General features: G+C 42.9%; 1 protein-coding gene across 6 annotated transcripts in view; it reads left to right on the top strand.

Moving 5' to 3' along the window:
• The window catches only part of LOC142585403 (early estrogen-induced gene 1 protein), a 95,992-nt gene extending 80,640 nt beyond the window's left edge, over positions 1-15,352 (top strand). For 4 of the 6 annotated variants that reach the window (XM_075696179.1, XM_075696174.1, XM_075696147.1 and 1 more), the window contains exon 8: positions 5,792-15,352. In XM_075696179.1, coding sequence (XP_075552294.1) covers positions 5,792-5,992 — 201 coding nt within the window. In that variant the 3' untranslated portion in view covers positions 5,993-15,352. The remainder of the gene's footprint in view (positions 1-5,791) is intronic. The other 2 variants (XM_075696178.1, XM_075696165.1) reach the window with 1 other exon arrangement.
• Positions 15,353-16,353: the final 1,001 nt, after the last annotated feature.

Below are 16,353 nucleotides of genomic sequence, written 5' to 3'. Positions count from 1 at the left end.
ACAATCCTGTGAAATCCAAATTAACAGGGTTTTACTGTACCATAAGCCACTGGAGCCTCGAATTTCTGATATAAACGGTACCACATTATAACCAAAATATTTTTCAAAGGTTGTGCATGTGCAAAAGGTGTAGACCAAACAGCTGCTGGTGTCCAAGAATTGAAGCATACGACTGGGATGTGTACTCTCATTGGTCTGGTGGTTCCTCCATTTTTCAAGTTCCGTACAGCCACTGTGAAGCATTTTATTGACTCTGCACATCAAACCGAAACTTGGGCCACTGGCTCCTGATGACACAATGCTGGTTAGGCCTAGCCGGCAGAAGCAATAGGCTTCCATCGATTAGGCAACCCCCACATGTCTGCCAATCAGCATAATGCTGCCGCTTTTTTTTTTCTTCCTCCGTTCCTTGTATGTTGGGTCGCTCTGCATCTCCTTCGCTTCCTACAAATCGCTCTCCACTCAGCCGGTGCACCTTGTTAAGAAGTGCACTCGCTGGCTCACTTGTCTAGGATTTCCCAGTAACTGCATTACAACCAGGATATCGTCTTGCACGGCTGCACTATAAGCAGTGTGTATATATGTACATTGAGTTTTATGAGAAGATAAACAGGACTTCGAATTATATCCGGTCCTGCACTGTAAGCAGTTACTTTATAAGTGGTCTGAGCTGTAATACTTGACAGGCCAGCTAGCTGACTGACAGGCTCCTTGTAGAGAGTGAGCTATGTAAACAGAGCTAGAGTGTACTAGAACGGGAAAGTGGGTCCAGTGGACGAATTGGCAAGCACCAAGGGTGATGCAAAAAACTCTGAAATTGCGGCAGCGCTGCTGTTGCCTTATGCTGAACCTCCAACTGTTTCAGCAGCACCCATTGATTGAGACAAGCTCGTGGGCCGAGTAGCTGTCGTCCGCTCAACGTCCCGTCATCGTTGCGTCGTTTGTATCGTTTCCATCACTCTTTCTCCATTTTATTGACTACAGGTCATACAGGAAATAAAATCACTTTCCTCCACCGAGTATCAAAATAGATGCAGCAGAGTGAAACGCCTGTCAAAGCTCCATGCAGCTGCGGTAGGGTCTCCGATGCGACAAGCATCCGGCCGGCACACGGGGCCGCTCTTTCAGGTGAAGGCGACGGTGGTGCCACCAGAAAGCCTCAGTGGGGAGCCCACGCTGGATCCACTCCCCCCATTTAGTACACTCTTAACAGATTTCCTACTTACTGGTTAAGGGTATGGGCTGCCACAGCGTTTGCTTCAGCAAAAGACTCTGAGGCTTCTTCATGTGTGGGAAAGCAAGGCAGTAATGTGCAAACTTCCATGCTTTTCTACAAGCTAGTACAGCAGGATTTCACATGACTTGCCTGATGGTGCCGGTAATGCGCTTCCCATGGGCAGCGTCCATATAAGGAAGGTCTTCCCCACTCCAAACATGTTGGTGCAGCATCACCCACCTGATGCAAGAACTCACACAGTCTTTACAGCGCTGTCTACAATTGTTTATGTGAAGATATTACCTGATAACCAGAGGAATGAAAATAATGTGTAGAATTTTTTCATGCATCTTAGGACACTGCTTATTATATTCAAAATTGGTTATGCACGAAGTGTTTTCGAAACAGCACTGAATAATAGACACATAAATGTTTTTTGGCAGTGCTTGTATCTGAAGTAGGTTCTGTTTTTTTCGTTTTGCCAGTAATTATTTACATTAAACGAACATCTGAACTGTCTGGGTGCTTCCAAGTACACTCACATGTAACATTTGATCTTGCTTCTGTAGCTGAAATAGTGTTTAGGGTTAAGGCTCGTAGTACATATTTCAGTGGTGACATTAACTCACTGAAAAATTAACACTTTGTGCCCATTTTGGTTGCTGTTAACGATCCTGAAGGGCAAAAAAGTGATAGCACTAAATCTTCAGCACACAGAACTAATTTGTGTGTGAAAGGGTTATGTGTTACCAGATGTTACATTCACAGCATTAGTAAATGCTCAGTGAGCCCACATAAATGACAGGTGCTCTTATGTGTAAGCACAGCTCTAAACGTTGCATGCAATTTTTGATTGGTGCTTATTTACCTACACTTATGATAGTGAACAGTATAGCTAGCAGTTGCTGGTTTTAGCATGAAAGTTTGTGTGTAATTCTAATCCACACTAGAATAATTTAGAGCATTATATGCCTAGTGAGCTATTTTAATGGAAACAGATTTCTTTTTGTTAAAATGGGGCTTAACCACTGTGGTGACGCTTTCTTGACTATTCATTCTTTGAGCATGGTGTACACTAGATGGTCAAGTAGCCCTCACAATCTATTTGCTAATTAAAGGGCCCCTAAAACGGTTCGGAAAAATTTTGTAGACGCGTAGGGTACAGCTTCAGTAGAACATTCGCACCCCAATTTAAGTGAAGCGTTACGTATTAATGGAGCTACAAGCGATTAGAAGTTACCCTCCTCCCTAGCCATGCTTTTCCTCCTCAACTCGTTCGCCGAGCGAGCGGGGCTAAACTCCGCCTTCACTGGTTCAGCGTCACGATGCGACGTCACATCGTCCACTTCCGGTTGTTTTGGAGCCCGCCCCAGCCCACGCGAGACCTCTCCGCTAGCCGCTTGGCCGTCGACCCCAAGCGAGAGCTATCGAAGCAGCGTGCGTTGCGAGCATTCTGTCGTAGCGCCGAACGTGTTTTGTATTCCGGTAACCACAGGCAAGCTGGTCTTTTCGGCAAATAACTGGAGGCATAAACTCAAGCTGATGAAGGAACTTTAGCGTAGACGTATGTGAGCGGCCTGATCGGCCTGCACGGTCCATGCACTTGTTGGCGCAGCGCTTAACCAACCAAACAAAGCGCTAATATTGCTCTAACCAAGTGTGAAACATTTTAAACATTTATAAAAACAACGTGTTGATGATTACACTCCTGCGAAAAATACACACCAGCAGCAAAGAAGAATACACTTCGTTGCTGCTACTGTGTATGGTTGAGCTTTGTGCCACCAGGTGGCTGCACCGTGCAGACCATTTACATTTGCCCTTTTGCTCATCTCATGGCTCATCCCGTTACGGCACAGTTAAGCGGCCAGACTCTGTCCCCTTGCGCTCGCGTTCGCCCTAATACCAGACTCGCGAAACGCTATTGCGTTAGTAATCTTCCGATGTAAAGTGACGGCCACAAACGCGCAAATCCTGGCGCCGATCGGATAGCGGCAGTCCGATGCGCAGCAGCCAGTTCGCTCGTACGCTGCCTTGCAGAGGGACACGATGTCGCAGCTTGACATATTGCCAGTCGCTACGTTTGCAGTCCACAAGGCAACAAAGTCGAATCATAGTGTTCGCGAAAAGACTGAAACCGACTCTGACCGCGGAGCTCTCGTCAAAATGGAGTACGTTGTAACACAAGCAGACGACACTTGCTGTGTGCCGGAAGTGCTTAAGTGTATCGAAAAATTATTCTTGTGCATTCTCTTTATGTTACTTTCTTTTCAGAAAAACAAATTAACTAACATTCCAACTATTACGAAGATCATTTACTTACCATAAAGTTGGAAAAATTATCGATCATGCGCCCTTGTCAGCCAATCGGATAGCTCGCCCCACTGACGTCTTAAGGGTGATTTCGGTCATATGGGTAGGGGCGGCTTAAAATCCCGCCGAGAAGTGTGCTGCGATCGGCAGCGATGTGCATTTTTAAAACCTTATAATAAATTACACGCTTTACGCGGGGCACTTAGATGTGTCAATTAATGATCAGAAGGACCTACTCTAACGACTCAGTACGTTTGTAGAAAATCGTCAAAAGCGTTTCAGGGTCCCTTTAACTAAAATTGGCAATTAACCTTTGATTACTGGTTTTGACACCAACATTCCAGTGGTAGATAGGAAGATGCTGCAAGAGGCAAAATCAGTTAACACATTTTAAGAATGCTGTCTGTTTTAATGATATTTGTTGACAAAAATTATTTTCCTGCTTTGATACCAAAACTGACGTAAGTGTATGTAGTGTGTGGTGTGTGTGTGTGGTGTGTGCATGCATGCGCACGTGTGTGTTTCTTGCTTCGCTGGAAATCCTTCATGCTTATAGGTGCTTGCACTTCCTCTTGCTATTTCTGTCTCTACCACTGACTACCCATTGCAGTTAAATATGTTTCAAAGGAGCATTGTAAGTTTTTTCATTTAGAGCATGGGGCTGCTTGATGGGGATGTTTTGTTGCACTGTTCAAAGACTAATTCAATCAAAGAAAGAGGTTATGCCATAGGCATAACTGGTAAGCAAGAACTAAATTAAGGTACTTATTTTGTATCTGTATTACAACCTTTGATATGTAGCAGTACATTGTAACTCTTCAGTCGCATACCTCTTAGAACTGCAAGTTCTGATGGCCGTTGCTGTCACATCCCCAGGCACAGCTGGGGTTGTTTTTTTGATCTGTCACTGATATCTCTTTAGGTGCAGTGATGTCACTTTCAAACATATTGATTGTTGGGCTTAGGCGAGGTCATGTGGATATTATGAAAGGAATGGCAAATCTCCTATCAGTGCTGTTCCATGCCAGTCTGATCATCCACTGCTCATGGTCCGCTGATCCCATTGATAACGGGTGGGGTGTCGCTCTGACCTCTGAGGAATTGTGAAAAGGCATTGGCATCAAAAAAGGCATCGCTGCGAAATCGTGGCCATGATGTGTGGTTCTCAAGTACATTGATCAGATGCCTGCAATTCAAGTGAAGGTGCCGAGCTATATGTAGAGTTTAGCACTTCCTGTTAAATCTGAAAAATACCCCCTCCTCCTCGTGCTCTTTCTTTTCTTGCTTCTTTTTTCTTTCTTCTTCTTTTCCTTTTTTCCAGCTTTAGCCAAGAAAAGGATCAGTGGAAGCAAATTTACCTGAGAGCGATCAGGGGCACAGTTGCGAGCCTACATGTGCTTAGATCCAAGGAGCCACGCAATGTCAAAGTGGCACATCAGCCTGCCACCCGAGCGATGTTTACTCTATTCTTAATTTCACTTTTGCACCATCATGCAGAAGTGAAATTTTCTCTAAGAGGTATTAATTGAGATAAATGAGATCTGGCCCTGTGATTCCTTATGGGCATGCAAGTGTACCCATTCAGGACTTGTTACCTACCATGGAGGCTTAGTGGGTATGGCGTTGCGCTGCTAAGCACGAGGTCATTGGTTTGATTCCTGGCCACAGCGGTTGCATTTAGATGGCGGCTAAACGCAACAGTCCTTGTGTACCGTGCATTGGGTGCACATTAAAGAATGACAGCTGGTCAAAATTAATCCGGAGTTTCTCACTATGGCTTGCTTCATAATGAAATTGTGGTTTTGGCACATAAAACCCTAGAATCTAATTTTCATTTTTAAGGACTCCTTGTTGGAGTCCAGTCTACGAATTATGTGTCTTACTGCTTGTTCAGTAGTCATTCACATCCCAGTGCTTTACAGTACTAATATGCTTGCATGTTAATTTTTTTGTACTGCTCCATCCTGAAGCTTAAGGGAGAAAGAAAGCTTGCACTGGTTGTTTACATGTTTCTAATTTCCAAGACTTAAATTTATGTAGCACTTTCTTGCACACCCCTTGCACATACATGCCAACAAGAGCAATAAAGCAATGCACTGGTGTCTAGCCTGTTTTCCTTTGGCCCATGGGCACAGCAAGCAGTCCATTTCAATGTGCATAGGTTGAAACTTTGTTGTGATGTCAAAATGTCCATCATGGAAGCGTAACTCAGATACATATACTTGAAGTTTTTTTTTTCCCTCATTTTATCTTTTGTTGCAGAAACAGATCACTGAGGAACATCGCATGGACTCGACACGTGTCAATGCTGACCAGCTCATTGAGGATCTCATCCGCGACACAAACCTCGAGGCAGAGCCTGCCGAGGGACAAGGGCTGCAGCTCTTCATAGGAAAGGATGGAGTACCGGCTCTCAAGACTGGCACTTCGAGCAGCCTCAAAACCACCACCTCATGTGATTGAGCTCTCTCTTTGTGCAGCAGCCTTCTCTGCCCCTGTGTGAGCTGTACGTCTTTCAATGTCTTCATTCTTACTCGCTCTCTTGGCCCCTTCCTTTTTTCCGCCCCTTCATACCTGTGAAACCTGCCTTGCTTTATCTCTATTTGCACATGTGCTTCCAACATTTTCTCACCTTTAGTTGCAGAAACTGCCTTGGTTTCTTTCTTTTTCTGTGTACTTATTTGCTGAATTTGTTTCTCTTTCAAGCACTGTTGGCTTGTTCTGCTCACAACCACCATTGTGACTAGTTTAGTTTCAATTACTTCCAGTCTGGCCAGGAGATTAAAGCTGAAATATAGTTTGAAGAAGCGTGACAGACCACTGCTAATGGAGCAGCATTGCCAGGACTGCTTATGGTTACTTTCCTTATGCATATAACCAGGACACAGCATAGGCTGTTGCTCTTAGAAGTGCCCTTCTTCATTAGCGACCCTCTTGCATTGTCCCCCTTCTGTTTTACTATTTACAGTGGGTTGTCTTGTTCTCTAGGACACTTCTTGGGATTTGCTTTTCTTTTTTTCCTATGAAATCCTATTCACTGAGAGCCTTTTTACTTCACAACTGCAGACACAGCTGGCACAGCCGAGCTTTATACGATGACATGGCAGGGTGTAACAAGAAAAGTAACACATTAACTTTTAGGCCACACAGAGAACTTGAAATTAAAAAAAAAAAACAATCTGGTTTGTTTAATTAGCCAGAAGCGGTCCCAAACCTTATACTGCAAGAGAAAAAATTAAGCCTGGCTTTTAAACGTCAAGACAACGTGTTCTGTAGGGGCTCTTGAGTGCATGAATAAATTCTAGCAAAATTATTTTAATTGGTAGCTGATCACAGGTAGCCAAATGGAGCAACCTGCTCTGTTTTCACTCCTGACAATCTTTGCATACACAAGTGCTTGTGCCAATGCACAGTGCCTCTACCTAATATTCATTCATCTTTGTAACTACAGCAGGTGATAAGAATTAGCTAAAATTGCAGCAGGGTTTAAGAATGTCAGCACTATAGTTAAGTTTAATATTGTTCTTTTCTACATTCATCCAAACCTGCTAACAGAAGCTTTGGAAAAGAAATGATTGCATCTTAGCGTTGTGCCGAACTTAATTCAGTGACATAGGTTGTCAATTTTTCTTTTTTTCCCCTCCCTTCCTCTTGCATTTTATCCTGAGGACTTGTTTGTATAAAGTTGAAAGGCACTGAAGCCTTTTATACAGATTTGCAATTTTCTGGCTGTTACACTTAAGCAAACAAGATGAAATGTGGATGCACATCTCAGGATACCCTCGAGGCCTCTGTATGCAGACTAAGATATTTGACATTTTTCTTGCCTGATGGAAGGAAGCAGGTAGCACCTTCTCATTCTGTGCTCATTTAAGCAGTGCAAATATAGGCTGTTGAGTTTGCAAGTCATATGCCCTGTCCTGATTGCATGGCTATACACTGTTGCTGGAAATATGTAAATTTTTTCCCCTCATGCTGGCATCCCCTTTCTTTATTTCCAAGTTTTCTGTAGTTCTTTTTGCTTTCTATGTGATTTTAGCGTCTGAAAGCAAGATACTGTTTTGTAGCGACTTCTAAGTGGTGTTTAACAATTCAGAGAAAAGTTGGAGATAATGTTTTATGACTGCTTAGGCCATACTCCTTGTTTTCTATGTGGCACTTTCTGTTGGTTTCTTTTTTATTAATATTATTATTATTATTATTATTTACTTTGTGTCTAAGAATGTCTTGTCACTGATGTTTATTCCAAGTCCCTGCAAAGACAGGTGGTAAAATGTAGCTATGCTGTTAAAGAGTCTGTCTCACAGCTTAGGTGCAGTAACTCTGAATTATGGTTTCCCAATTCTAACTCTTCCTTACATTGCATTCTATATTCCACCTCCTGAATGTTCATTTAGTCTGTGCCTAAATTCTTTTCTGGTCCATCATTTTGTCTGCTTCTTTTTAATTTAAGGCTGTGGGGCCTTTGAGCAAATTTCACACAATGGTTGGCATGGCAGTAAGCTCGCACGCTTCTGTACACTTCGAAATGTGCAAGAAAGCAAGTGTGCAGTATTTGTCGTTTCCACATGCTTTTCTACCCAGCCATCGTTTTTATTCTCTACTGTTTGTTTCTTTGTTTTTGTCGGGGGTTACTGCCATTTTGTGCAGATATAAGGATTTGAGTGTATATTATGCCTCAACTTGCATGGTACACAGCACTAATATAAGGCAGTGAAAAAACAATATGGAATGAAAGTTTTTGAATGCATGGACCAAGTGTTATCAGAATGAACGATTGTATTTCGTGCATATATGAATGTGTGCATGTGTAAAATTTCACTGAATGTGTGCGTCTTGTCAAGTAATATCTGTCTCGGTGTTCTGTGTGTTCTGTTCTTGTTGTCAGAATGCGTCATGCCTCCATTTGCTAATACCTGCTTATCTTCAAGAACTGCGTTGTGCTATGTTTCACTGCTTAGCTCCCGCTTTTGCATGGCTGTGAACATTTCCTCCATAGAATGAATGTGCTTTCTCCTTATTTTTAGCAAGTGCTTTCCTTTCTTCTTCTCCATCACCTTTGCTTTGCTCAGTTGTTGAGACCAAATGTGTGCCTTCAAGTTGCTTTATATGAACGCTCTAGAATGGTTGTTCTTGAATGGAAGGGCATGCTGAGCCGTCCTCTCGCATCTGCCCAGTGAGCTCTCATGGTAGCTTTTTTTTTTTTTTTTTTTTTTGTGTGTGTGTGTGTGTGTGTGTGTGTGTGTGTGTGTGTGTGTGTGTGTGTGTATGTGTGTGTGTGTGTGTGTGTGTGTGAAGAAGCTTTCTTCCTTTTTTCTTGATGCACTTCTCTCTAAAGAAAAGGACATATTTATGAGTTTGTTTTGTGTAGTGTGTATATATAGCATTTCTAGCAGCTTATATGTTGAATATTGTGCTTTAGACATCGCTTTACATTGGCATGTGAGTGAGAACTGGCTTCTTCAAAGGGTATAACTAGAGCACATTCTTACTTCTTTACCACTGCTGACTAACATGCTGATAAAAATAAAAGCTCAGGGAAATTTCAGACTCGAAAGCAGTAATCTCGATACTTGAGAATCAAGAAAGAGGTAAAGTTACTGCAATCATAAAGGTGAGACAACTGTTGGCTTCTGCTTAAAGACAAAGTTTTTCTTTGTGCTTTAAGAGTTGCAAAATGGAGTTGACGAGACTTGGTGTCCTCTGTCTTTTTTTAATGTCTCCCCTCCTCCCGTTTTATATTGGGGATTGTGAGACTGTATGTGGTTCTTGCTCTGTTCTTTGTCTTAGAGCAGTAGGAAGCATGACAAGTGCCCATTTGATGGAGTATCAAGTAATATGTGGTGATGCACTTTCTTTGTTTTATTGCTGCAGACATTCTAAATTCTCGTTATTAATGCTGAGCTAGCCACAGTTCAAAACGGGTCTCACTTTGCATTAGGTTTCCCACAACCAGCACAATTCTCAGCACACAGTAGCATAACCTGCTTTCAAGTGATATGCCATTTCTTTAACCATGTCTGGAGCAAGTAGTTCCTTCTTTTCTTTTGTGTGCATGTGTGTATTTTTGGTCAAGAGCAACAAGTGCGTTCTCTTGAAAGAAGTGGAGTGTATGTGCCATGAGTGGCGCTGAAGTATAATTTATGCTTCCGTTTTTAATGTGGTGTGTGTCCATTGCAGAATTGAGAATGCCTGCTTTCTCCCTCTTGGTTGTTGGGTTACAGTGCATGGACTGAGCGGTAGAAATGCAAAGGAAATGTGGCCGTGGCTGCATGAAGAACCTTCTTTTTGTTCGCTTGTGTTGAGAAAGTTAAATTATTGGATGGCATCCAAAGTACTCCAGTGCATTCAATTTACAGCTGTGTATATGAAAAAGCACAAGGCCATGTGTATCATTTTTGATTTGCATAATCTTGTAGAGTTATTCTCCTTTAACTGAAAAATTGTTGGCAAGCTGACAAGCTGAACATAAAATTATTGGCCTAATGCACAGTGCATTTCCTGGGATTTCTACCTCTCATTAGCAACTACCCTTCCCATTGAACAGAGAGCATCCCTTGAATGATTTCATGTGTGTGCAGAACTTGGGAGAAACTTCCTGAAGGATGTAATAATTGTGCTGAAATGGAAGCATAGAGCCGGCCTTTTGCTTCCATTTTCGCCTTCCCCTTTCTTCCTGGTACCTTCCACTGGAATGCATGTGACCTTGCTGTGGCACGAGTGTTGTGTGTGGACCACACATTTGTCAGATAGACACACACTATGCTCAGCTCCTTACTTGTTAGTCAATGCCATTAAATACTGCAGCGAATTAATTTGTCTTGAAGGGCATGTAGCCAGCTTTGTAGCATTGGTGTTCTTTCAACAGAGTTGTGAGTTTGCACATACCAGTGGCTTATTCTTGGGCCACTGGTTGCAGCTTCGGAGTGGCGCAGCAAAACCACCCTTCAGATGCTGTCTGGTGCTGATTATATCGCATGAGCAGCCAGCATTACAGAATGATGCAGGCAAACTGGCACTAGTGACAGTAAGATGTTTAGTTGCGATGTTCTCATAAAATGAACACAAATCGAACAAAGACTAACTGATGTGCTGAAGCTAATTTAATGAACCTTCCCAGATTTAGCCAGTTGTGTCCCCGCTCTGTTCTTCCACATTAATATCTTACTTGGCAAAAGTGAAATTTTACTTTTCACACTTCAGAATTCATTCTTTTTTATTTTTAAAGCTGATTTACACACTTTTGGGCACTTAGTGGCACAACACTTCATCATGGCACCTTCATTGTTGGTCTTAAACTGATTTCGTATGTTAGCTTCCTGCAACATCACTAAAATTTGAGTGTGGCACACTTAATTGCATGTGTGCATTGAGTGAGTAGTTTGACTTGATGTGCTTGGTTACCAACCTACTAGGTGCCATCAGTTCAGAAAGCCTGCTGTGCTACTCCGAAGGCGGTCAGTAATCTTTGTGTTATGCGAACAACCAGCTTAAGAACCTGCAGTTTCTAGTCATTCACATTGCACCTGTGTTGAAGTGTGGTTCGGAAAAGCATAAATGCTGTCTTGCTCTCTCTCTCTCATTTCTTATCAGCTGCAAGTTGAAAAAAAAACATAACCGTTGAAGTAGACTGACCAGATTGTAATGCATTCTTGCGCAAAGTTCTCATCCATGCCACATGTTTCTTCACTTAGCGAAATAATTGCAGTGTTTTTGAAGGTTTAGCAAATGATTCTTGTAACTGTTTTGTAAATTTTGTGCAACTTGCGTGAAAATTCAATACCAAGGAGGCCATTTGTCTCCTCATTAATGTCCCAATGAAGTTGTATGTTTGCAGTGAAAAAAAAAAAAAAATGCTTATGTGAGGGCTTGCTTTAGTTATTTAACCATTTCTAAATGCCACTAATGTTGCAGAAACTCAAGAAATCAACTGCCAAGGTGTCTGAAATATCAGCGTTATTTTAACAGCAGCCAAAATAACCAAGATTTTTGTTATTCCCTTCTGTAAGAACTCAGTAATGTTATAGTAAATGCCATAATTTCCCCAATCCTTCTTTAAGATAGGTTTGTTACTACCTGTGATGTACACTAGCATTTTCAGCTAATCCATAATTATCAGTGCAGTCATTGTTCACCTGTAATATGAGATTTTTTATTTTGTTGCAGAAGGTCTAATGTCCGCTGCTTTCTTTTTCCTCTCTAGGCAGTGTGTGGCAGATACTTAGCCACTAGCATTGAATCATAATGAAAAGTTTTCTGTTTCTGCACATCAGGGTCATTGTAAGGTTTGCAATCAAGGAAAGCTTAAGGTGCATTTTATCCCCATTGAAAAGTGAAGATTGTTGTAGTACAAAAGATATTTGGGCAAATGGACATATTCGTGAGCAGAGCACAAGTGGAATAATTTATGACATTTTTGGATTTTTGCTCTTTTCCCTGCCCCCAAGTTTTTGCCACATTGTTTCCATGTTTTTCATGAATGTGCATGCCAAATAAATTGACAGTAATCTGTCATGTTGTGTTTTGACCGTTGGGTGCTCACGCAGCTTAAACCAAAGCATGCCAGTCAGCGCGGCATTTCCTTTGGCACTTTGTGTTGTATGCTAAGGCAAAACTTGTTGCATGCATACTATTCAGTGTTATTTCATAACTTTATTCTGTTAGGCAAAGTGGAAGATTTCACTGCTGTATTTTGCCCAGTTTACCTACTAGTTTTCTACTAGTCTGGTGTGGGGATACAGGCAATTAACAGTAAATGGAGGGCTACAGCAGACTGCCAGCTCAAATTGTAGCCAAAGTCTTTTGGCACTGACTACAGGCTGCTCCAACTGGAGCTTCATTAACCCTTGGTGCTGATTACCAGGCTGGCTTTTACACAGCTTTTGCCTTGCATAGTAATATTTAGTCTTCTGTCTATAGTGTACTTTTGCCATCTGCACTAATATTTTTTCTTTCTTTCTCGCAGCAGTGTCAAATAACATTCATAAACTAGTAATCTGAAGGTTTTAGTAGGCATTTGTTCTAGCTGGATGCCTCAAAATATTATGTCATCTACTTTAAGGGGTTGACATTGTCTAGCGGGCATTTCCCTACCTGAAGACATGGCCAACTTACTTCAGAGGTGCCACTAAGACAAGCAGTGGACATATAATGCTCTGATAGGCGTGAGCAATGATTCACATTAGAATCTCGGTGATACGAATCACTTGGGCGGGCGAAAACAAAAATTTATCACCCAGAACGTAAAAAAAAAAAAGTGAGGGAAAAAAAACTGGAGAAGCTGCAATAAAATTGCCGACTGGTCAAAAAAAAATTTTTTTGTCTGCAATCCTGGAGCCTTGCTTTGTCACATGGCGAAATAATGCTAATACCGAGCTGGATGTACGAAAATTGCGCTTACAGTGCGTTTTTCTTTCTTTTTTTTATCTTTTAAGAAAGGGCGTCGCACCGCTGACCGCGCAGCTTTCCGTTCACGCAGCACCGCCGTCTTCGTATCGCCGTAAATACGGGAGGTTGGAACTTCAGGCAACCGCAGTAGCGTATTTCTCTGTATACAAATAAAAGTAAAAGCGAGCGCGAAAAAGGAAAAAAACAAAAAAGCGTCGCGATTCGTTGCCGCAGTCGCGTGGTACGCAGGAAGCGCTCCATTGGCTTACGCGAATTTGAATGACTTGCATGCTTTTCGTGCACGTTTTGGCAGCAGCGACTTTCGCACTTCGCGTGTTCCGAGGCCGACATTGGAAGATCCGCCTGGTTATCTCGAGTTTCTTTAGTTGTTGCATCCTAGCTGCTGCCTGATGGTGTGAGAAGGACATGATTTGCGCAAGGGAATGTTTGCGGCAGTGAAGCTACTTCGTATCGTGCGACCTGGCTGCTGCAAAGGTAGCAAAGTTTCGAATTGTCATCGGTCACCCAAGACAGCGGAAGGCGTGGGATACAGAGATAAGGTTACCCATCGAAGCGAATGCCGCTGATCTTGCTGACGCTGTAAGACTAGGTTGCGTGCTATCGGGAACCAGTACTGGCCAGGAGGCGCTACGACAGCTTTAGCGGACAACTAAAATATGCCGACACCGTCCGGTATGGAGGCTATGAAAATGGTACGGCATATTTAACGATAAGAGACGCGCGCCTGTATCAACATTTGCTTTGCCTAAGGAGATTGAAGAAAAACTGGTGGAGTGGAAACGATGTCCCGAAGGGGAAGCGGCACAGGAGGAGCACGATAAAACTATAAACGATAAAAAATGGTGAAGCGCTTTTCGCACACTTTCCACGAGTTAATCAACCTCCTTAGTTAATCATGGCTTATTTTACTAGACAGATACTTATTTACGTATATCTATGTATTACTGGTTTTAGTGTGAAATCTGAATATCCTGGCATACTGTATTGGGAAGAACGTCATCAATATTCAGAAGAGGTTTTTATTTTCGTTGGGAACAACCAGCTTTTATTTTCTAATTAGCCTAGCATTACAATAACGGTCAAATCACTTAATCTCTTAGCGGAGATCACCCAACAAGGCCCTATTTCGGGTGAAGGAGGGGCAAGCATTGGCTTCACCTTACTTTTTAAGAAGCTACGAGAGCTTCCACTCCAGCAGCTTTGAGCACCTTTGCCGGGTATGTTGAGCGCATGCGCTGCTACGTCCTAGCACGTAGGTTCGTTCCCTGTCATGTGAGGAGCCGTGAAAAGTGCGCCTCGAGACGATTGGTGAAATTGCTGGCACGAAATAACGGTATGTGCTACTGAAAACTGTCCACCGCTCGCCAGGCTGAGTTAGGGCGCTGCTGTTGGCATGCAAAGCTTCAGCACTGGTTGCCTCTTGCCGGCTCCTGATAAAGTTGCAAGGCGTTTGAAAACGACTGCACGATACTGCAAAAAGAAAGCGAAGGATTGCATAGAAATGTAAACAAACTCGCTGGCAAAGGACTACTGTCCCAGTAGGCTGTAGGTGCATAAGGCTTTCTTGCAATGATAGTTTTTTTTTTTTTTTTTAGGTTTACTGCGCAGTAAAAAAAAAAAAGAGCAGCTTTATAACAAGCATGGATTTATGAACATTGCAGGGTATGGGGCGAGAGATAGCGTCCGCACACTCGCTGGGGCGGAGTCAAGGCGACGTGACGTAGGTCACCCTTTCAACAGGAACGTGACAGGCGCATCGGCGCGGCCGCTCTGCCGGCTCTGCAAGCCAGTGCCTGGTGCTACCGGCTTGCGGGCGCCTGCTTGTCAGGGAACGTGCAAGCGGCTGGGTTGTTGGTATCATCCGCCGCGGCGCGAAAAGCGGTTCGCAACATCTGAAATTTAGCACGTTGTAAGCTAATTGACTTGGGACTTTCGAAAAAATTCGTATCGGGCGTGATCGTATCATCGAGATTCTACTTATTTGCGAACACCTCTAGCAGTATGTTTAAAAACTTGACAATTTTAAATTCAAGTCTTGTCACACTGGCATTTCACATGTATCCAAAATGGGAACACTAAAGAGGAAGGTTGTGCTGTTCTTAGTCAAGAAGCAGAATGGTTCAGCATGCATTTTTCAAGTTTGCCACATCACAAACATGGTGCCAAAAAACGGATGTGCGGGGGTGGGAAAGATTACCTATTTTTTTGACCAGCTGTTACTACTGCGATTTTCTATATCGCTTCGACAAAACTTTTAAAATGCAGTGTTTTTGTCGGATGGAGCTACACTGTTGTGCCGATTTTCAAAAGTTAAACTTTATACAAAAGAAAAAAAATTGTCAAAAATTGAGAGGTTCATTGGTCGTATGGATGTTGCACGTTTTGACTAACTGAATAAACTGAGTATTACTGTGATGCCCTGTGTTTTGTGTTATTGGGGGAATTGAAAATGTGGAACGCAAGAATGCTCACCTGCTATTAAAACTGACCCAGTCGATTAAAATTTAAATGGTTTATGAAACCGTATTTGTTTTGTGCCTGGGATCAGTTGAAAGTGGCTCCAGTTGTAAAGGGTACCAACAGGTGTGATTTACAGGTACTAGTAGCGACTTCCTATTAGGATCGGTGAACTGTTCAGTTACAAAGTGTAACCGACCACAAGTAATGCACTATCCTGTTTGCGGTTCACATTTCCTTAATATTCATGGGTACGGAAAAGTTGCGTAGATTTTTTATCCAGCAATGTTTTACAATATGGCTCTGAAATGGAGGACAAAAGTAATTTTGGCAGAACACCACTCTTGTTTGCATACGCACTTTCTAGCCCAAACGACAGGCCGCCCTGACTCACTTGGGCTGCACTGGCATGCTTTGGAGCGATTCCACACCAATAATGCAGCACTAGTATTCACCAGGAGCAACACATACTCAGCTGTCCGCCTTGCCGCGCCACGTTGGTACCGCTATGGTACGCCTAGAATTAAACGGTGCTCTATATTCTAGAAAACTGGTCTGTACAACTTTTTTAGTGATGGTCAGAACAGCCTACTGCACCGACAGATTTTTTTGTCAAACCATCTTTTCGCGCATCCATGATGCGGCCATGAAGTGTGTGGTGGAAAGATATGCAGCGAGCTTAGCTAGTTGGGCCCCTCACCAGGTCTGGTCATTTTGAGCTGACAAGCGCAGAGAATACATTGCGGGATAACGATCGTGTCTGCAAAGTATTACATCAGGACGCACTGCGGAAAGATCTGAAAAGTCTAACCGAACGTCGCTTTTCCTTCTCGCGGCCGCCACGCTCCAAGCCGGATGGTGCCGTAGTCGTGCCCCTGCGCCTACGTAGTCGTGTCCGCAGTGTGAAGTCGCTCGTGGTGGCACGTGACTTCGAGAATTATTCAAGACATCTTATTTGT

Source organism: Dermacentor variabilis, chromosome 1 (assembly GCF_050947875.1).
Source record: "Dermacentor variabilis isolate Ectoservices chromosome 1, ASM5094787v1, whole genome shotgun sequence".
NCBI lineage: Eukaryota > Metazoa > Arthropoda > Arachnida > Ixodida > Ixodidae > Dermacentor > Dermacentor variabilis.
The sequence above is the reverse complement of the archived record's forward strand: the minus strand, read 5'-3'. Positions and strand labels throughout refer to the sequence as shown.